The sequence below is a fragment of the Magnolia sinica genome, chromosome 1 (genome assembly GCF_029962835.1).
Source record: "Magnolia sinica isolate HGM2019 chromosome 1, MsV1, whole genome shotgun sequence".
Taxonomy (NCBI): Eukaryota; Viridiplantae; Streptophyta; class Magnoliopsida; order Magnoliales; family Magnoliaceae; genus Magnolia; species Magnolia sinica.
Genome location: NC_080573.1, coordinates 141,340,746 through 141,362,966, shown reverse-complemented (window position 1 = coordinate 141,362,966; position 22,221 = coordinate 141,340,746). Strand labels below are relative to the sequence as shown.

Below are 22,221 nucleotides of genomic sequence, written 5' to 3'. Positions count from 1 at the left end.
TTGTGCAATAATGATGTTAATTTCTTGTAATGCAATTTTATGTCATTTAGTCTCGCGGTCCACATACCATGCCTGATGCATGCGTTATATTTATTAAGTCTACTCATTTGATGAGCTCTTTTTAAGAAATCTAAAGATCAAGTAAAAACAAAATAATGATAAAATATCTAAATAAATTAAAGCAAACAAAATAATGTAATAAAATAATGTCACGAGAATAAACGGATGTTATAAGGCAGCTTAAATAACCACTCATTGTTTGGTTTCCAAAACTCTAACATCCTTTAATATATATTTATATATATAACATCATTGGTAAAACCTTCCTCATGTGCACTGTTATTTTTGTACGCCTCGAAAATATATATATATATATATATATATATATATATATATATATATATATATATATATATATATATATATATATAACATCATTGGTAAAACCTTTCTGATGTAGACTGTTATTTTTGTATGCCTCGAATCAGTTCACGAGGTAACTCTAGCGTAAATGAAGGGAAAATACAAACATTAGCTTGACTCAAGACTTTCAAAGTCATTAGGAAGTTTTCAATGGCAGGAGTTGAAGCCCCACTGATTCTTGTGGTGTGGTCCCTTGGGCTTTGGATCTATCTAATGTTTGGGGTCATGTTTTAAAATAACAATCATAGGATTTAATAGATACATCATGGTGGGCCCCAGAGAGTATTGGGCTGCAGCTAATCCGCGTGCAGTTGGATTGGCCTCACTTCTTGGGACAACGCCGGTGGACAGGTTGGATGCCATACGCATAAAAACCGTTGAATAACGTTGTTCTGTAGCAGGAGATATAAAATAGAGCTGAAAGAATCAGAACATGGTGGAGACGTATTGCTATATTACGTGGCAGTATGATCATTCAATTGAGATTGTCTATCTATTGGGACGCTACAGATGCAAATTGATTCAAGACACAGATAAAGTAGATAATCCTAGGCATCTAAATAGTGGCGATCAAATCAACGGTGGGATTAAAAACAGTTAATGGTTAACATTAAGTGCTGGAAAGTGAAGATAATTGATGGTTCTCATCTTCTGACCAGTATGATTTCTCCGGCCATCCGTAATGAGGTCTATCAGTCCATTAAGTATGAATCCCTATCTACAGAATATATCCTTGCCGTTGAAAATAGCCATTCGGGCCCCAAAGGGTCTGGGTCCTAAGGATCGCAAGTGTCAAGCTACTGGGGCTGGGCCCATCTGGAATATTTATTTTGTCGGGTGGCAGCACGAGACCAGTACGTACTCGGCTGGAAAACCTTGAAAAAAAAAAAAAAAAAAAAAAAAAAACGGCCCATCTATGCAGCATACGGCGTCCGTTGGTGGGGTGATAATGTCAACACGCCTGGAATAGTTACGGACCCGTATCTTTAAGTGATTGGGATGGGCCTATTCCGTTTGCCAAGCACGCCTGCCGTAGATATAGATACCATCCTGGTCCTGGATAGGTGAGCCTACCAGCCTGGCTGATACAATCCGAGCCTCCAATGTTACTTCACTTTTCTCGTTTCCAGGAAAGCAACCGAAACGGGCCACAGCGATATTTGATCCGAGACCTTGCCTGAATTTGTGCTTGGACCCGTTTATCCTTTCATGGGCCGGGTTAAATGGGCCACACCCACGTTGAGTTAACGTATGGCGTGTGTAAGATGTCTGAGTGCCTGCCTACCGAACTTTCAAACACTGCCTGACTATAAACATTTTCCCAACAATGAATATTCATATCACTCACACGAATCTTTCCAAAAAAATCACACACACAAATCTCCCAAAAATGCGTTGTGTAAGGCCCACCGTGATATATTCATGACATCTAATCCGTAAATCATGTTCTCCTTAGGTGCCAAAAATCTAGCTGGTCTAAAACTCAACTGGACTGAACCAAGTAAAATCATGCCTAAAACCATCAAAGCCACAGTCTGGGCCACTCGAGTCTTGGAATGGCCTGATGGGAGCATCTTCTGAATGGATTGAATGGGATATGCAAGACATGCTGGGCCCTCACACTTTCCAACAGGTTTTAATGGTGGGTCCCATGCCAAGTGTTTCCTGTGGTGTAACCCACCTGCACTTGTATTTTGGTCGTCCATATTTTAAGATGCAGAGTAACTTGAAGCAGCGTACCTTATGGATGGATTTGATGTGGGTCGTACATTGCGGCGACCCAAATGCACATTGTCGAGTGGAAGCCAACTTGCTCCGACAATAAGCCGTCCGAGCAGTGCTCCTGTGGGCCCTACTGTGATGTATCTATTTGTCCCCGCGATCCATCAATTTTCTCAAATTAGTTTGAAGGCATGAGTCAAAAAAAAGAGCCAGATCCAGCACCCAGATGGACGGCACCAAATAGAACTGCGACTTGCATTTAATGCTCTGTGCATGTAATACATTTCAAGCTCCCTATTTAATAGGGTTCATTTGAGCTTTGAATTTACGTAATTTTTGAAAATGGATGGACAGCTAGGATAAACGGATACATCACGGTGTGGCGCCACAGGATGGCTTGTTTTCCAAGCGAAGTTCGGACGCAATCCGCTTCCGGGCCACGGAGCAGTGACTGGCAGCGGCCGCGTCGAAGATGCGGACGGCTCGCTTTGCAGGACTGACCATGGTCCAAAACCCACCCTGGCGAGATACCCTACGGTCTATTGGAAGTTGGAAGCATTGACTGGGATGGATGCCGTTGATCGAATAGCCCCACCTTCGATGAACGATTCCCAGGGGTTTTCTAATTCACACCCACGTGCTGGCATACCTGCAAATATAAAACAGTTAAATGAGATCTGAGCTTTTCATACGGATGGGCCGTACGCACAAAGTAAATCAACGGTTAAAAATCTTTACTAGCCATTCATTTGTTTTGATATGCTGTGGCACACCTTAGGTGTGAGATGGCCTGATTTTCACGCCAGGAGGTTTAAACAGAATAGCTCACCTGATGGAAAAGCTCAGATCTCATACACTTGACATTGGGACACGTGTGCTTGCCTGCGGAATTAGCAAAACTTAGTCAATCATCCGATCTCTAGAGTCTTTCCCATGAATCTGGACCGTTTCTGTTTCTCCTCAACTGTTTATGTGACCATTGATCATGCATACGACATCCAGGAGTGAGGCCCACCAGAATAACAGCTTCCATCACCCAACGTTGGTCCCTGGTCCAAACGGTACAAAATATTCCATCATCAAGTATTATTATTATTATTATTATTATTTTTTTTTACACACGCACATACCCCCGCACATACACCCACACACTCACATTGTAGTGGAATTTCACCACCTATGGGTACTCGAACCCTTGACCCGGTGTTGAAACTCACCACCGGAGGAAGAGCAAGGACTCCATCATCAAGTATGAGTAAATAAGTTGGAGTCCGGAGACGGTTTGATGCAAACAGAAATTTAGTGTTAGCTGCAATGTGACTAAGGAACATCACGAACCAGCAATGCGGACAACATCACTAATGACGTGGACTAATTACAATTTCTCTATTTTGTATAATATAGCCGTACATCGGGTGGTAGGAAGATCTAACCGCCGCGATGTACCCATGGCGAATCCATGGTTGGGCAACCCATACGAGCCGTCTGTGTACATGCTTCTCACGTGGCGTACAGAAAGTCTCGCGATTTAGTCGTGCACGATTAGCATTTCCACGAGAGGAAAAGTGAAGGACGACTCCAACAAAGGAATCAGATGTACAGGAAGACTTCGTGAATCCAAAACATTAATACTCTGGCAGTGTGATGAATGATACACAGTCACTTTTAAATTACAAAGAAACTTCACATGTGGCGTATAGTAATTCAAGTTAAATTATGAAAATTATGGCTCGCATGTATGGTAAATAAAAAAATTACATTTTTTTTTCACAGTCTGATCGCCGGAACGTTGGACAACCATGTACGATTAAAATGAAAGATAGCCAACGGTCCTATTTCAACAAATGAGTATCCACGAATCAGAGCTTAGGGTAATTTAACTAATCTGATTTTGATACTGCGACTTAGCAACAGCGGTTTCCACGATTTACTCGGTTTAATTCAGTAAAAATGTATCCCAGGGGTACAATTCTAAGTGCCAGCGTATCAAGCATCATACACTTCCTGAGTATCATATAATCTCATTTTTCACCAGTATGACATTTTTGAACGGCAAGATTCAACATTGTCCTCATACGCTAAATGAACGCCTAAAATGTTGACACGTGTCAGTTGATTCGAATCGGTGCCGACGCTGGACGGTTGGTAAGGTGCCCAACTTTCCGAAGCGCAGGAATCCCACATACTACGTGGCCGAATAAGATTCTGACACGTAGTCAGAAAGCCCTCAAAATTGGAAGAACACGTTCCACCCGGTCGGAAAAGCGGAGTTTTGAGTGGGAGGATTTCAACCGCATAAATCGTTCGGCGAGGGATGAAATAATCAAAATCTCTCCGAACCCCCCATTTCTGCATCATTTCCTTGGTGTTCTCTTCTCTCGATCTAAATCACTTCATAGCTGAAGAAAATCGTGATTTTTGGAAGGTTTTATTCTGTTGTTTTCTCTGCTTTGGGTGAAGATGGTTGGAGCTGCATCGATGGCGGGCCTGGCCGTCGATTCCCATATGTGCCCCTGCCTCTGCGTTGACACTCTCTCTGTTTCTAATGTCAGTTTCAAGAGTAGTGGCGATTTAGGTCTGTATAGGAATTCAATGGGCAGAAAGCAATCGAGGCATTCGGCGGCCTCATTGGAGCTGAGCAGCTCGTTTGTTGACACCTGGCACGATTGGCGCTTGTCGGGGAAGATCCCGTCGGGGATCATTCGCTTGAGGCCACGGCGCAAGTTACAGAGCTTGGTGATTTTGAACGAGGCAGCCGGTCAGTACGACGACACTTTCGAAGATGTTACTAAGGTAGGCAATCTACTCTGCTTCAGCTGCAATCTTTGTTGTTTTAGTTTAATTACATTTGATTTAGGGTGCATTTGGCTGCGCCAAATATTAAAGTTTTGCCATATTTCATGAAATTTGGTGCAACCAAATACGCCATTTAGTTATCTGGATCTGTTTTGGGTCAAAAGGTTCCAAAGATTTTATGAATGATTTGATGAGAAATAACATTTCATTTGCTCATAATTCAAAGGATTTGATGTACTTCTGGTGATGTTTACTAAATAGTATTGTTGCCATCTAATGGTTTTGTTTCGCCCCATGAATCATTTTATCATTGATGTAGTTGTGTAAGGTGATTCAAAGTTTGAAACCTTTTGATTGGTAAGTATGTAATTGGGGTTATGTAGCATTAAATCAGTGGGCCACCTCTTGGATGAGCCATGGGGACAAAGTGGTGCTGATGAGATGTTCACAACCATCTGATCTATCACCTATTTTTAGATGGTCTGGAAAAGTTTCAAGAAATCTGTGGATAGAATGGCTAGAAACACCCAGCTGTTCCAATTTTTGGGCATTGTTTGATTCATGAGGTGGCCTAACAGGCTAATTCAATTGAGCTTTTTAGTGGACTTGTGACAAAATGGCATACCTGTGGGAGATCCAGCCCATCATTAGGTGATCTGTGGACATGCCCTGGACATCACAATAGCGTTGATTGTGGACTGTTGGTTATTTTTTCTCGCCCAAAGTATGACAATGTTATTTAAAGTATGACGATGTTATTTGTGAAGGATAAATAAACCCCTGAGAAAGTGGAAGAACATAGAATTTACCAATAGATGAAATAGTAAAGTTCCATTCCAGAGCATTACAAAATCAATTGATGGAATTCATTATTTAAATATTACTCTTTTCAACTTATGAATCAAATTATCAATTGATATTTGACCAATTAAAGTATTATTATATTCAAATTCTGAATAAAAAATTCAAAGATATATTCTCTTCTCATCAGTTCAAAAAATATAAATAGTAAATTAACAAAAAGGTTGTTACATAAGATAAATACACTGGAGTGGTCTGCCCTGCTATTTTAGGTATGGGCATGTTTACCATGGACATCACTGGGTGAATGGTTCAGATCTTGCACACGTGTGTGTGTTGAACGAGTCTCATTAGGGTGCCAACCTGGTGAGTTATTGGCTGGATCAACTTACTAAACAATAATAGAAGTGTGTTGGGTGTAGTCTCTTTTCGATGAAATGAACTTGTGCAGCTGTATTATATATTAAATTGGAGCAGCGATGCTGGATGTTGGATTGAATTTGGATGTATGGTTAATGTAGGAGAAGAATATGCATGTTGGCGTTTGATATTCTTGGCATATTTCTCAATTGATACTCTTTATCGTGTGTGAGTTTTTGAATTGTCATAGATATCTGATGGGATTATGGCTGCACAAGCACATAACAACATCATTGAACAAAACCCACAAACTTTGAGCCGATCCTCTCACCTATGAATGCATCAACATAAATTAAGCGCATTAATTGTTCTAAATTCACCAGCTGTGCCATGAACTTCTAACAGATTGTGGTATCATATATGGAGTGTTCTCAAGAACTAATATTTAGTTGTGGACAATTTTAAAATGAAGAAACACAATTAGAGTACTGATGCACTTTACGATTTTACTAGATCAGAGCTCCTGGGTGCACTATGTGCCATATGGGTGTTGATTCAGATACTGGATTAGATGAATTTAAGTCCCTTATAGATAGGAGTCTGAACCCACTTTCCACAACTATCTGATGTGGGACTATGTTCATGTAACTGGGCCTTCACTGGGTCTACAGGCTATGTTGATGTATCTTGGCCCAGGCCCATCTCAGGGCCCAACCCATATTATTAAGGTTTTCTTAATAAAGGGAGGTTAGAGAGCTCTTTTCCCTCTAATCTTAATTTTCCCCAACTACGTGCTATCGGAGCCAATTCCAAACCCTAACAGTTTTATTATATGTTTCCATAACAGTTTTGCATTATCTGTGCAAACGTTCAAGTTTCAAACAACCAGGTCCTAATTCTCCCGAATAACTGCATAGAAGGGCATGCTGCCTTTTCTCCTATGCATGTTTGCCCTAATACTTCATATCAAAAGAAATGGGAGCAACGAGATTCATTACATATTGAACGACTTTCGTATCAGTACCTATATCTACTGCATCATTGTTCTGTTAGCTTTTGAATGCACAGTCAATTAAAGTTGCCATTACTAGTGTAATAAAGTGGAAATAATCCCTTTTCCTTTTTATAGTGTGTTGCGCCAGGTTGGCGCTTCCTCTTTTTAAATAAAGTTACTGTTACCTTTCAAAAAAAAAAAGAGAAGTAATTTCCTCTCTGAGCATCCGTTTTGAGGGTCTAAGCTCCTAACTGCAGTCAAATTACTATCAAATAGGACTTGAAAGAAATGCAAGTGCACTTAGGGCTACTTCCTATTTGTGTAACTATTTTTTAATAAAGTTACTGTTACCTTTCAAAAAAAAAGAAATTTACTCTCTGAGCATGTGTTGAGGGTCTAAGCTCCTAACTTCAATCAAATTACTTTCAAACAGGACTTGAAAGAAATGCAACTGCACTTGGGGGCTACTTCCCGTTTATGTATACTAGGAAACATAATTGATTTTTGACATTGGCACTTGTTCAAACTGAATTTCATGGTTCGATTCAATTGTGCATCCAAACACATCAATAATGCTACAGTTAATTAGATTTTGGGTGGTTCTGTGGTGCTATTTGTGTCCTTTTTTATGTCTTGGCCAATGATTGTCACATAAGAGCCTTGTATCTAGTTACACGTTTCTTGTAAACCTTGGTCTTCTGAATCTGGCTAAAGGTGCGTGTTTGGATGGTCAATCAAACTGAAGTGCAATTCATTATAAGGGCCTGTTTTGGTTTTCCAATTTCCTATGAAATGTAATGTAAATGAGCCATCATTATTATTTCTAGGTGTTTGTATAAACATGAATTATGGCTTGTATATCGAGAGTCAAATACACTGTGGTAAAGGAAGTAGGTAAAGTACATTGGAATAATTAAATTTTCACATTATAAAACTGCCATTTTTACATTGATTTCTGGGTGAAACAAACAATGTAGCAAAATCATCATTGCATTCAAATGTAAGTGATGTCACCACACAATTACAAGAGTAAATAATCATTACCCATTTACAGCCATTTACTTTAGAAACCTCGAGTTGGTATAATTCTTGAAATAATTTTTTGTGCACAGAAATTCCTTATTTTTGACTGAGAATGTCTTCACTTGCAGCAAATAGTCAACTATTTTACATACAAAGCTACAAGGACTGTTCTTAACCAGCTTTATGAGATGAATCCACCACAGTACAGGTGGTTTTACGAGTAAGTGCATCTATATCTTTGGTAGACTGTCCATGAAGGATTTGACGTCGAACAATATCCAATGATCACGGTTGTTCTGAAGGGCCCAGTTTTATAAGATGATGTTGTTCTTTTAAAATTTTGTTATGCTTATATACATTTCACTGTTTTCTTCTTAGTTATGCTTGTTTTATGCTGCCTAACAGTTTTATAGTAACAAACGACCCTGGAGAGGGGAAGCGTTTCATTCGCACTCTTGCAAAGGTAATCTTTACAAGCTAGGATTAAGTTCGCGAATTGTTTCAAGGGCACGTTGGGAAGTACCTCGGGAAATGGGGCGGCCAGAATGCCTTTCCCTCACAGAATATTTTGTTCATTTCAAGTAGCAATTGCAAATATAGTTATAAAACTCAGTAAACCAAGTTGACTTGAATAGGCAAGATTTTGTTGCTGAGTTATTGAGAAATTTCGGTTGTAAGCCTGACTCAGTCACGACTCGGCATGCTTGTCAAGTCAACTTGCTGACTTGGTCTACTTCCAAAGGATTTTTAATGAAGACCTAAGACCTCAAGCAGGAGCAACACTCTAATCAACAAGCCAAGCACCATTTGTTTGCTTATACTTCGATTTTTCAATATCTTAGCAATATATAACTATTTGAAATTAATATTAATTTAATTATTAAATATTTAGTTGACTCAAGTAAAGGCTCGTTTGAGTCCTTGAGTCAATTCGACCTGGTTAAACATCGAGTCCAGTTTTCAAGTTTTTAAACCAATGATCTCAGACAGGCAAAACATCATTCGGGGTGGAAAACCCATAACCCATCCATTCTGGTTTCTTTTCGTGCCACCCCAAATGTTCATTTAGTTCAAATCAAAGTTCCCCAACACACAGATCAAACCAAAAACCGAATTTTGGGGTACTTCCAAATGCTATGTTAATGCACTTGGAGGAAAATAACAAGCTGAGTACTGCTTGTATTTATTTGGCAGGAGAAGCATGAACTGGCCGAAAGGGTAATGATAACGCGCCTTCACCTCTACAGTAAATGGGTTAAGGTATGTAATGGAAGAGCCTGTTTTTGTCTTATTGACATTTGAAACGTGGGCCCAGACACTAATCTTGCTTGTTGTGAATCAGATATGCGACCATGCTAAAATATATCAGCAAATCTCTGATCAGAACTTGGAGTTGATGAGGGAACGGCTCATGGAAACTGTTGTGTGGCCATCCGACGACACGAACACAGGAAAAATTGGCTGATGGGTTATGTTTTCAACACCGTTCTATCAAATTTGGTTCACTGCATGTATATGCTTTTTACGTTGAGCTATTATGTTCCACAGATTTTTCATTTATATGATTTTTCATCAATCTAATAAGATGTGATTGTGATGCATATCAGATGCCTTGCATGCATGGATTGCTCTGATGGTGTGGCCCACCTGAGTTTTGGATCGAGATGATTTTGTTGTTATAGTAAAAATGAGGTGGCATAACTGAAGAATGGAGTGGATGACATACACACTCATCACAGCAGAGCTCAGCACAATGCATAATCTTGTGCATGTATGTATTGAAATACAAATTTGAGTGGGCCCACCGCTGGTGCAAAATCTTGGGCCCAAATGAACCCTGTAAGGCCTGTAAGATCAACGGTGTGGATCACTGACCCATGGGCTTCATTTGTACAAAAAAGAAAGAAAGGCTGGAGGATAACCAAGGGTGGCAATGGGTCAGGTTTGGCTGGTCGGATTCTGTCCTGCCTGACTGATTTACTAAGTGGGCCAAAAATTGCCCAAACTCATCCATGATCCATTACCTAGACATTGGATTGAGGTGGAAATCAATGGGGTTTGAAAGCCCGACCCATTTCATTTACTAAAAGGGCTAAGAATTCTTGCCCGAACCCGACCTCCCCCACATCAAAAATTTTAAGTAAGACCCATTTAATGGGAAATGTTTTGGGGTCCACTGACCCGATCCAACTCATGTTGATCAGTTTTAAGAATGGAATACAGCGTAGGGCTATGCATAACCTAACCCAGAGAGATTGGATATATTCATACGTTAATTTTTTTTAAAAATTTTTTATAAATAAAAAAAGGAAAAGAAAAAAAATCATCTCTACCTTTCTTCATCTTATTTCAGGTTGTGGGTCCGGTTTTGTCTTTTCTGCCCAACCTAATTGATAACCTATATGCACAGGTCGGTTGATCCCTTTCTCACCTGGGCCAGTTGACCCACGGGTCGACTCGACCCATTGCCACTCCTAATGATATGTGCATAAAAGTTCATGTATTACTTTTCTTCTTTAAGTTTTTGTTTTGGCTTTTGGTCCGGTCATCTCTCTCAATTCATGGATATCTTATATGGGCGGTTAGGTCGGGTAGAGTTTAACCCTGGCTCTACCCATATAATAGCTTAAAACGGGTTACATTTCTAAGCCAGAGTCGGATCTGCTACCCATATTTAGGTTGGCTGGAACACGCCTCAAGAGGCGGTGGGGCCAGTTGACCAGTGGTTGACCGGACCCACTGCGACTCCTAAGGATAGCGTGGAGATGCCTGTTTTGTGGGTGTATTTGATCCTGATATGTAGTATGACTGGGTTTTCAGTTCGTTGATCTGATAGCCACGCTGAAATTCTCCTCGATGGCTTGCCGAGAGAGAGAGAGAGAGAGAGAGGGAGGGATTATCAAGTTGTTTCTGAAATCTTAAACAGTGAGGGTAATTCTGGAAATTTCAACGAAAGAGAAAAACACAATAGAACTCTAGTGAAATTCAGGTGTTTGGTGAGTGTTTAATTACAGCTGATCGAACTTAAGCATGGGATCTTGTTGGTTGGCATTGAAAGATGAAGCTTCACCATGGTGCAATTGGTTCCAGTCCATCTCGGCCGGCGGTTGAGCTTGCTCATAGAAGGCAACTTGAGCTTGGTGGGCCATCGTGAGGTTGAATCGGTTAGCATACACGTCATGTTGTGGGCCAGATTGCAATTGAACTGGAGCCTGTTCAACCCAATGTATGTCGTAGAGTGCCATTTGAGCTTGGCTCCTTGAGAGCTCATACTGAATCATGTTTATCTCGTGTTGTAGCTGGGATATGATTCCCACGCATCCGTAAATGGGGTCTTGCACGCGTAGATGTGCCTCAAGGGACATGGAATCAGCTGCTTGTTGACGGAGATGAACTGGGACTTGCTGCTCGAAAGATAGAAACTGAAATCATCGCTTCTTGCCAGTGCTTAAAATATTGAAATGCGACGTAACAGGTCCAAGTGCAAAGTATTGGAGGTTATATCTTAGTTACAATGTTAGGTGAACAACTTTGTATCCTTCATCAATTCAATGATGAAAACAACGGCCGCAAACGGACTGGGCCGGCCCAGCCTCATCAGCTAACTCTGCTCTGTTTTGGGCTGATCAGCAAGACCCATGGATTGGACCCAGGTCTGAATTTTACGTTGGGTAGTTAATTAGAGTAGAAGTGGCCTTGGGGGCGCCAATTTCCTACAACAGTTGAAATGTAACGAAACGTTCAATGGGGCCTACCGTGATGTGGGCCCATAGAATATGTGTGACATCCAAAACTCAAATGGGCTACTCAGGGAACAGTGGGAATGAGGGGATGCTCATCACTGAACCCTTGTGAAACTGATGGACAGAGTGGATCTGTAACAGGCATCTCTGTGTGCTCTACATCATTTTGGACTACCTGAATCTGAATTTTATATGCACGGCAATCTGCACCCTGCAAATCTCGGGCAGACCACACTCCATGAAACAGTGAGCTACGAAAGTTTTGGATAAGCTGATATTTTTACCGAATAGTCTTGTAATGTTTCTGTATAGTTCCCTCATCCATAAACTCATTTTTCAAAAAAAAAAAAATGTTGCAAAATCTTGTATAGTTTAATTTCCCACGTCATGGTTCAGTTGAGATTTGGGTCTAACTCAGTTTAAAGCTCATGACCTAAAATAAGCTTGCAAAATGAATAAATAGCATGAATAAAGCATACACATCATGGTGGGGCTTACAAAGCTTTGACACTAGATAGGTGGCTGGTGTTGAGGTCACTGGCCAAACCGCGACCAAACATGACCTAGCTAAATACCAATGATCATGTCAAGCCTTCATGGAGCCCACCATAGAGGCAGATCCAAAGGTCCTTGTACCAATGACCTGAAAAGAGGCAGATCAAAAGCTCCTTATACCACACTGTATGAAGTAGTGGGGATTGAACTTTTATTGTTAAAAATTTCCCAAGGTTTATTGTGATGTTTATTTTCTCAAACCTGTCATAGGCATAAATATCAGCTTCATTCAAAACTTCTTTGGCACCAAAAAGTTTTCAACAGTAAGCTTTATATCTTCACTACTTCCGTCTGCCTCCGTTTTGAACTCATGTCCTAAAAGAATCTTTCAAAATAGATGGACGGCATGGATAAATTGTATATAATCACAGTGGGCCCCACAGATCCCATCACTCATCCGTCTCTAGCTGGGTCCTGGTACGGGTAGTACCCAGTTCGCTCCTCTTTTATGGTGACATGCACATAATGCTTAAGCATGCTGCATGCGGTCCACGTCCTATTTAAACCCTCATCCTATATCCCACATTAGGTATTAAACGTTCATCAACCAAATTAAATGCCCATTCCTATAATGCAATCGATATAAAAATTATTAGTTTTTAAAAACGTATTTAAAACTCACATCCCATCTCAGATTTGATGGTAGCTGTTCATCAAGCTCATGAATGATCCACTCTAAAAAAAATATGGTAATAAAATATCAAATATAGTATGATATCTATGCATGCATGTGCATTCTGCAAGCTTATATATATATATACCTGTAACATTTTACTAACATTGCTAGCACCATAGATCATGTGGACGCTTGCAAATCTTTCAGGGTGCGTGGAAGGAAAATACGGGGCGAAAATGCAATCTTCCGGACATCTCCTTCTAAGGGATTTGCAAGCTGCACAGCGGTTGTATGCAGACATTGGCTTTCTTTGGAATGTATCTTGAGATTGTGAAAATCTAGAGATGGGTTTTGTTAGATTGAGTGAAATCTTTTTTTAGATTTTTGAAATCTTTTTGAAATATAAAGGAGAGGATTAGCTAATGTTAGTAACACAAACGGCTAGAAATTCAAATTTAGAGCGAAAAGGGAATTTAGACGGAATTTCCTAATTTAGAGAGGAAAAAGCGCATGGGAATGTTAGATGTATGGAAATGATAGCAGGTCGTAGCATAACCCTCGGTGCAGCTGGGCGCATGCATTTGGACACATGGACGTTTGTATCATTATATCAAGAACGTCCACCCTGTCTAGATGACTCGTGGCTGGCCATGATCACGGGGCCTATCCAAAATGGTTGGTTAAGATCCTTTATAGAAGAAAAAAAGGGTCTAACTTTCAATCTGAGTCATCAATGATTCTAAGTGGGTGCCCGCCTTAAATCTTATATCGACCCGTACTTCTCCCTTGAGGAGGACAAGTGATCCATCTACATACCAATCACAGCCCTTCATCAGATGGCTTCACTGTATAGATGCCAAAAAATTGGGTTGTTTGGTATATAACGGTGTTGGAAAGCACATATATCAACTTCATCCAAGACTTGTTTGGCTCTCAAGAAAATTTTAATGGTGAGTGTTCAATTCCCCACTTTAGCCTTGGATTTACTTCATAGTTGGTTTCATACCTTAAAATAATATTTAGGAATGGATGGGTACGTAGCGTGAATAAAACACATACATAACGATGGGTACTCCTAAAGATCCCTAGCTACCTGGACTGATACTCGTTTGGGCATGCAGGGGCTGGACGCAATCCAGTTGGTAGAGAAATAGAGGTATGATCAGGTAAGTGATCGATCTTCAGTCGATTATAGGAATTGTGTTATTGGGTCGGTCAAGTTGTGATGTCAGTCTCCTTTGGTTATAAAGTGCCAAGCGTACGTATTTGATTTCTCGTTGGTTTTGGTTGAGCAAATTCGGGTAAACCTAAGATGGGTTGGGAATAAGCATATGTATTTATATATGTTGGGTCAAGTTTGTGGGTAAGGCCTTCTTAAGGTTAAGGTTAAGGTTAGGTTGGTCTCATGCACGCGTTGACCCTCAACCCCACCCAAACCAACTATTCAACAACGGCCGTCCCAACTGACTTTTCTACTGCTGTGGACAACCTTAGTTTTATATCGACCTACTTTCGGGTTACTCTTCTAACATGAGCTTTTGCATCCAATGTACGTATCTCATGTAGAGATCATAGTGGGCCTAACCTTTTGTTGAACGGTCAGATTTGTCATTTCCGCCCTTTCAAGACCGTGTACTTATACCAGGAAAGGTTTTATATATTACTTTCTAATTTTGCATTAAAAAGAAAATAGAAAAGTTTGAAATTTTATTTTGTCTTTTAATATTTGTATAAATTTATAAATATATTTTGCAAAATGTTGCTCTGACATTTTGCGGGGACAGAAAAGTAAAAAGAAATTAAAGAAAAGAAAAGGCAAAAAAAAAAAAAAAAACAAAAAAACCAACAACATCTAGAAAAGAAAAGAAAAAGAAAAAGAAAAGATAAAAACTGCCTTGGAATGAAATCTAAGTTATCTTTTAAAACCTACTCTTCAACCATGTGTGGCCCGCCTATGCAATCATCAACCATATAACTTTCCTTCCCTATCTAACCCGTGGACATCACCCTAATTGGGTAAAAGAACCAAAAAGGCCCTTTCTCTTTTTTATTTGAATAATGCACAGACATCAGTACATATCAACCAAAGTACAAGCCTCCAATACACTATCTTTTCTCACTACTCTCTGAAAACAATTAGAGAAACAATATGGAGTAATAGTCTTCTTTCCTTCTCTTCCTATCCCATTCCAACGACCTGAAAATATACATAAATGTAGAAAATTAGATATGGTTTTAAAAAAAAAAAACATACATTTTTAGGAAAATGAAGAGGTTTTCTCTTTTAGTGTGCTTGAGGATCCATGGAGACTTGAAAGTTGGCTTATCGATGAGGGGTCCACACATGGAAAGGTAGTAGATAATCCAACCGTTCATCTGCTAGCTATAGGTCATACTGTTGATATGTGATTCTAAAAAAAAATAAAAATAAAAATCATATCGATGTGAAAATCCTAGCTGTCCAGTTTCTCTCATTTGAACGTGGACCAGTGACCAATTGTGTTTTTAACCATCTGTTTAAGACTCTTCAACTGGATGACAAGCTAGGATTGTCCAACCGATGTGGTATTTACACAGTTACCCTTCTTCTGCAGGGTCCACCACATGCATGTCTTAGATCGTCCTCCCTACCAGTCGTGTGGTCTTAATTCAAGCAACGGATCCCTCGTTGAAAAGCCAATCCTAGTACTCTTATCTCACCTGAGGAATTCCTTTCTCAACTTCAGTGCTGGAAAGACACCCAAAATTCACACTTAATTAGAAAAAAAGAATTTTTTTTTTTGCTGAGCTAGAAATCCAGTGTCAATTCCTTATTAAGATGAAAATTTTCGTGCGTCATAGATGGCCCACCTATAATCAATGTGGGCTGTTAGATAGGGAACGTACACTGAGGATTGCACATGCAAAATGGATAGTATATGACCAATATTTTTTTCTCCTGTCCAACCTAGCATGCCATCAATTGTATGACTGTGGGATTAACGGATTATGATCAATATTCATGCAATTCACAGTGGTCCCCTTGTATCTAACAGTCTTTATTGATCATGGGGGGGCCCACTAGGGCCACACATAAGATTTGCATCTCGATAAGGTACAACTCTATGTTATTGTAAGGAAACACAAACACATGCACACTCACACAACTTTTTTTTTTGTTTTTATGGGAGCCATGCATCTCTTTCAAAAACAAGGTTGTGGGTAAACCGTTCCTTTTGAAGTCCCTTCAACATTCTTGCATGAGCTTTTAGTAGATTTCCCTCCCATTCCATCAAGATTGATGTTTTCCAACACTATCCCAGTGCATGGGAAACTCTCGCTGCAATCAAACTTGACAGCTACTTCTGAAGCGCTTGTTCCTTTGATGTTCTTGTAGACCACATTGCTTATTTCTACCGCCGATTCCTGTAAGGGAAGAATGGACCATCAAAATCGATGGTTGTGGGAGAGATCAGATAATTAATCCAATATGATCAATGGTCCAATGGGTGGGGGTAGATTATTATTATTATCATTTTTAAATACCTGTTCCGGGCATGATTTTTTCGAGTCACAGTAGTTTTGATCCACGATGATGGGCCTTGTGACATTGTCCATGTCAATGTTTTGGAATTTGATGTTGTTTGCATTTCCAGAACCTCCCTGCTCGTTAAAAAACAGATGAACATGATTTTTTTAAAAATTAATTAGTGCCCATCCAGATACCTTGCAAACTTGTCAATATGGCACACATGTCTGAGATCTGAGCCTTTTGTCAGTTGGGCCATATTCTTTGGTCTTTTTGGCCTAAAAATCAGCCTGTTTTACTGTTCATGTGGGCCACAATGTCCAAAACAAGTGAATCCTCGTAAAAAAATAAAAATAAAATCGTAAACCTACTTACACATCATGCACACACGTGAAAAATGTGCATTCCTTGAAAGTAAAACATACGACATACACAAACACATGCATAATATATCTGTATGTGTTTGTGTGTATGCATGCATGTATGCATTCAAGCATGTATGCAAGCAAGTATGCGTGTCTACATTACATGTAACGTGAGCGGCGGTGACAATTTTACCCCCGCAGTTAGTTTTACAAAAATGGGAACTCGAGTATTTAAGGGAAGTGATCATGAGTAGGGATTTGAAAAAGATGATAGGGCTGATCACCAACGTACAGTTAGGATTTCACCCGCAAAAGCTCTCAACGGCTATATTTTTACGTGCAAAAAAGCTCTCCTTACAGACCCCCTCTCTCCCTTCGGTTTCTGTCTCCCTTCCTCTCTCCAAGTGCGTAGCGACTGCCATACCTTTAGGTTGCATGCATGCATGCATGTGTATATGCTGATTAATCTTACCTGCCATGTTTTGATCCTGACTCCATTGGTTGTTCCAACAAGCTTTGCTCCATCTACTAGCACTTGTGAGACATGGGCTTCTTTATTGCCTTTTCCTAAGCTTCCGATACTGTTTCACCATAGAAGGATTTTTTTAAAACGTCAGAATATTGTGCAAATTAGGGAGCTTTCAGTTTGCGGTAGAGAGTTTCAACGGCTGAGATGAGTTTAAGACCTGATCCCATGGCCCGGTCCACACGTTATGTTCGTAGCTTTGACATTTTGTGAGCCACTTACTATTGAGATGCAATCATCACCTTCAATAATAAAGAAGAATTTAGAGATTAGAACTTGGTCTAGATTTGAATAATGAGGTTTGCTTGCAACATGTTGCAATTTGATACGCTGGAACTTTAGCTTTTGAATCCGGACCATGTTCCAATGATCTCAACCGTTTATATGACCAGTCTCAGCTTGTATGGTATGAAAAATAAAAAATTAAAGAGTTCGATTGGACCATCGACCCTTTGATAATTTTGCTCTTTTGCTTTGAAAATGACCGGTCAACGTCACCTTTCTATGATCAAAGGGTTTCAAACATCTGAGAGTTTTATTTTTTTTGGTGTCATCCTCCATCCAAGGGGAGCTCTATCAAATAAACGGCTGGATAATTGAAACAACATCCAAATCCAATGGCTAGTGTCCCGATGTCTCTTCTTGCAATACATGGGGATGTATTGGAGCAAACCTCTTCAATAATTTGAGTCCGGCTTTTTCTATTTTGCGTTATTTTTCTATTTTTATTTTTTATTTTTTAAACTCAAACTACATTAAATAAAGGAAAATAGGGCCCATACTTATATTTCGGGTCTTACTTATACAAACGCATACATACGCATGTATGTAGTATGCACATATGCATGTATTGTTACCTGTCCCGATGACACAACTGTCTATCTGAATGTCTAGGGTTCCTGTAACATGAATTCCATCTGTGTTCGGACTATTCTCTGGTGCAGTTACCATAAGATTCGAAGATGCGACATCGCTACATCTCTCAAAAGAAAGATGTATCTGTTGGCTGTCTTTGAACCTCAGGTCTTTCACTTTCAAGTTCTTGCATGAATAGAATGTCATAGCCTGTTATAACAAAACCAAAGAGGAAGAATTTCAGCTACTTCCTCTCAAGAGCTCATCTTGAGAGAATTTGATGCATTATGGAAAAATCTCTACAATTTCACATGCAAAGGGTTGGGTTACATACCGTTGGGGCGTCTTTACAAGGCTGCAAATTCATAGAAGAAGAATTCAATTAATCACAGTGAGTTCTTGTAAAAAGCAAAAGAAAAGTGGGCAATGTCGAATTTAGAGAATTCGAATTCTAATCTAAAGAACGTACTTGAGATTTGTCGATTTTGCATGAGTATTTCCACCATATCTCTCCATTGCCATCGATGGTTCCACCACCTTCAACTAGTAGCTTTGTAATCTTCTGGAATCGAAGCCAGTACCGCTGGTTTGATCCATCCCAATCCGATCGATTGGTGGAAGCTTGGATGGTTCCATAGATCTAATACATTCAAAAATTAAATGATAAAAAAAAAACTCCAATAAACAAACCTAATGTATGAGTTTGTGTATGGAAACTTCATTTCATGAGTTGCATGGACTATCTTCAATATAAAAATGCATTTTTTTTTAGTATGTATAGATTCATCTCACCATCACTTTAATCAAAGATTTGCATGGGCCTGAAAATGTAATTGGTTTAAGAAGGTAGCTCTTGTTCTCAGGCACTACCAGAACAGATGGAGCAGATGAACACGCTTCCTTCCAAGCCTTCTCAAATGCCTGCAAAGTTGTGACAATTAAGAGACAAAAAGAGAAAGACTTATCAAACCCTCCAATCATTTAAAGGAAAGCTCCAATTCTTATGAGATTTCAATTACAAAAGAAGCCACATATGCAGTGATCTTCTGATAGGTACCTCAGTGTCATCCGTTCCATCACCTTTAGCTCCAAAATCATCCACATTCACCGTTCTAGATGAAGATTCAGGATCATCCGCATCATCATCATCATCACCATCACCATACAAATTTGAGACTGCTGCGGTCCAGAAGCCAGGCCCACATTCGCCATCTTCACCATTGATGGCACCAAAATATGTAGGATAGGCTTGTGTGTCATAGGGAGAGGCTTCATCAACACAGATAGAGGGTGGGCCCTCCATCAGATTACTGTAACAGGAATAGTAACAGAAAGATAACATGAAAATAGAGAGTAAGCATCTTTCCAGACCCATGTATTTCTCAAACTCGCAAGGGAGAAAGAGAAAAAGCAACAACAACCAGTGTGGTATCTGAGGGATGTTTGATTTTTCTTCTTAGAGGGTATGGTGGTGAAATTATGTCATGATGAATTTGTGTATATATAGAAAGGAGAGGTTGCTTGTTAGGCAATGAGAGAGAGAGAGAGAGAGAGAGAGAGAGAGAGAGAGAGAGAGAGAGAGAGAGAGAGAGAGGTTCTACTCAACCAAGGGCTGCTTGGGTCTTGTTCAACATGATTCGGAGGTGTGGATTGAGATGCAAGAGATTGAGCCGAAAGGATCTCTTGGCCGGTCGCACACCTTGGTATCTCTCTCTCTCTCTCTCTCTCTCTCTCTCTCTCTCGTTGTGAATATACTTAAATGAAAAATAAAGGTAACGTAAGGATTGTTCTGGCGGGGAGTAAATGATATGCATTTAAAATTTAAATATTTTGTTTAAGATGAATTTAAATGCATTGGAATTTTTTAATTAATATAAAATGATTATAATAAACATATTGAAATATATAATTTAGCCAAAATTAAATAGAATATCATTGTACACATGTGATATTTAATAGAATGATTATAATAAACATATTGAAATATATAATTTAGCCAAAAATAGAAAATTTTGAGCCATACCCGCAAGGATCACAAACATGCAACTTGCCAATTTTTTTTATCCATCCATTTAAATGGTCAATCTTTGGATGGTTTGGATCATTTTATTGGTGTGATTTTAGTAATGTAGCCCACAATTAAATTGTTTTGGAGTGTCATTAGCGTGCCGCATGTATGATGGGCGTATATGTAACAACACTTTTGTTTACTTGTGTGGCTCTCCAAGGAGCTCAAAAATGCATTTCACTCGGTTTACTTTCAAATCCTCTTTGGTGGTGAGGATTTCATTTGCTAGTTCATTTACTTTTGTTTCATTTCATTTTTATGCATTTACTTTTATCCAAACATACTTCAAATGTCATTTAACTTTGTTCACTCTCAATTCCTCTCATTTACTTTCATTTACTTCCATCCAAAAGGAGTCTTTTTCCATTGAGTTGTTAGGCATGCGCATGCATAAAAACACCTAAGTAGATCCGTTTCCAGCCAGAGAAAAACTTTGATACTCTGGCAGTGTGATAGATGATACACAAGCACTTATAAATTTCTTATGAGTTAAATAAGTGGCATATAAAAAAAAGTTAAGATTAAAGTTATAATTTTCTCTCCTTATGCCGTCTTCTCCATTCTCTTGTTAGTAGGCATACATATGCATTAATACATGCTAATTGATCACCTTAGACATACTTGAATCTATTTATACGTATGTACCCATGTACCCATGAGCTTAATTAAACGTCATATGAATCTATATCCATATGCAAGCACGCACACACGTGTTGGGGGCCTTGCACAAAACTTTAGGATCTAGCCTCCCAAATAAAACCAGAATTATGGGATAATAAATCAATGAAATAAATTAAAGCATAAACCACACCACACAAGAGATTTTTACATGGAAAACCCTCAAAGAGGTAAAAACCACGGGATCTCGTCCAGATCAATAATCCACTATGAAGTAGAATGTTACAACCTTTTTCACTCACGTAAGAGTCGATAAACAATAAGAGAATAAAAGAAAAACAGAGAGATCTTACTAATCACGAGGACATAGAAGCGCTGAGATATAGTAGATCACCTTTACGAGCATAACCTCCATTCCACAAGCTTTCTCTCTCTTTCTCTCTCTCTTTCTCACACTTTTGATAGTCCTAAACCCTTTAACAAACCTTTGTAAAGCTTTAGAAAACCCTCTTGCATTGCCTAGAAAGGCCCTAGGCACCCATATTTATAGATTTGAAAACTCCCTTTCGTATCTCTTACGAAACTGCCTCCAATTTTCGCAGTCCGCACAAGATCCGGACTCAAATTTACGTAAGCTCGACTAGTCGAGCAGAGTCCTCGACTGGTCGAGCACTGTTCACTCGACTGGTCGAGTCGACCCTCAAATGGTCGAGCACTGTTCACTCGACTGGTCGAGCAGTGTGGTGATTCCACTGTTTGTGGCATCCGAACCGCACCACATCTCCTCTGACCTGAGGAGGAAAACCCCATCAAATCTCTCCCTTTCTGACTCAGGAGGAATTCACCATTTAAGAACTTACGCGTGAACACATAGTAATCAGACTCCGCGCTGTCATACCCATGCTTCAATATAAACGAGTCGAACTTCTTGTACCATTGCCGTGTAGCTTGTTTCAACTCATACAAGCTCTTCCTCATGCAACACACTAAATGCTCTTTGCCCTTAATTTCAATATAATCGGCCTCTGTCATCGACAATGCTACGACCTTCTGTAGCTTGCTTAGCTAAGAGACCGCTCCCTTACAGACGTGAACATGAACCTCGATGTAGACTTCATGGAGTTTATGTCACTTACTATATTTGCATCTGTGTAGCCTTCTAACACAGGTTTTCCGTCACCATAGTATAGACTCAACTTGGATGAGCCTTTTAGATACTGCAGTATCCACTTCACCATATCATAGGTG

The 22,221-nt window shown here is 39.6% G+C and overlaps 3 protein-coding genes across 4 annotated transcripts; 1 reads left to right on the top strand and 2 right to left on the bottom strand.

The window, feature by feature from the left end:
- The first annotated feature begins 4,470 nt into the window (after positions 1-4,470).
- Positions 4,471-9,720, top strand: LOC131221517 (chaperonin-like RbcX protein 2, chloroplastic). The gene is made up of 5 exons (XM_058216808.1): positions 4,471-4,938; positions 8,248-8,339; positions 8,525-8,582; positions 9,314-9,379; positions 9,462-9,720. Exons 1-5 carry the CDS (start codon positions 4,606-4,608, stop codon positions 9,582-9,584), a joined length of 672 nt encoding a protein of 223 aa, XP_058072791.1. The 5' UTR covers positions 4,471-4,605; the 3' UTR covers positions 9,585-9,720.
- A 1,407-nt stretch (positions 9,721-11,127) lies between these two features.
- On the bottom strand, positions 11,128-13,334 carry LOC131250122 (LOB domain-containing protein 24-like). The gene is made up of 2 exons (XM_058250754.1): positions 13,179-13,334; positions 11,128-11,541 (listed from the first exon to the last, which is right to left on the bottom strand). Exons 1-2 carry the CDS (start codon positions 13,332-13,334, stop codon positions 11,128-11,130), a joined length of 570 nt encoding a protein of 189 aa, XP_058106737.1.
- Positions 13,335-16,190: 2,856 nt separating this feature from the next.
- LOC131222373 (polygalacturonase-like) lies at positions 16,191-20,011 on the bottom strand. 2 transcript variants are annotated; one of them, XM_058217521.1, is made up of 10 exons: positions 19,889-20,011; positions 19,345-19,597; positions 19,080-19,208; positions 18,757-18,927; positions 18,622-18,642; positions 18,290-18,497; positions 17,593-17,674; positions 17,379-17,487; positions 16,559-16,675; positions 16,191-16,438 (listed from the first exon to the last, which is right to left on the bottom strand). In XM_058217521.1, exons 2-10 carry the CDS (start codon positions 19,588-19,590, stop codon positions 16,217-16,219), a joined length of 1,305 nt encoding a protein of 434 aa, XP_058073504.1. In that variant the 5' UTR covers positions 19,591-19,597; positions 19,889-20,011; the 3' UTR covers positions 16,191-16,216. The 2 variants fall into 2 exon arrangements, with proteins under 2 accessions (XP_058073504.1, XP_058073435.1); XM_058217452.1 differs by lacking the exon at positions 19,889-20,011 and having other exon boundaries at positions 19,345-19,767.
- Between the last annotated feature and the right edge of the window lie 2,210 nt (positions 20,012-22,221).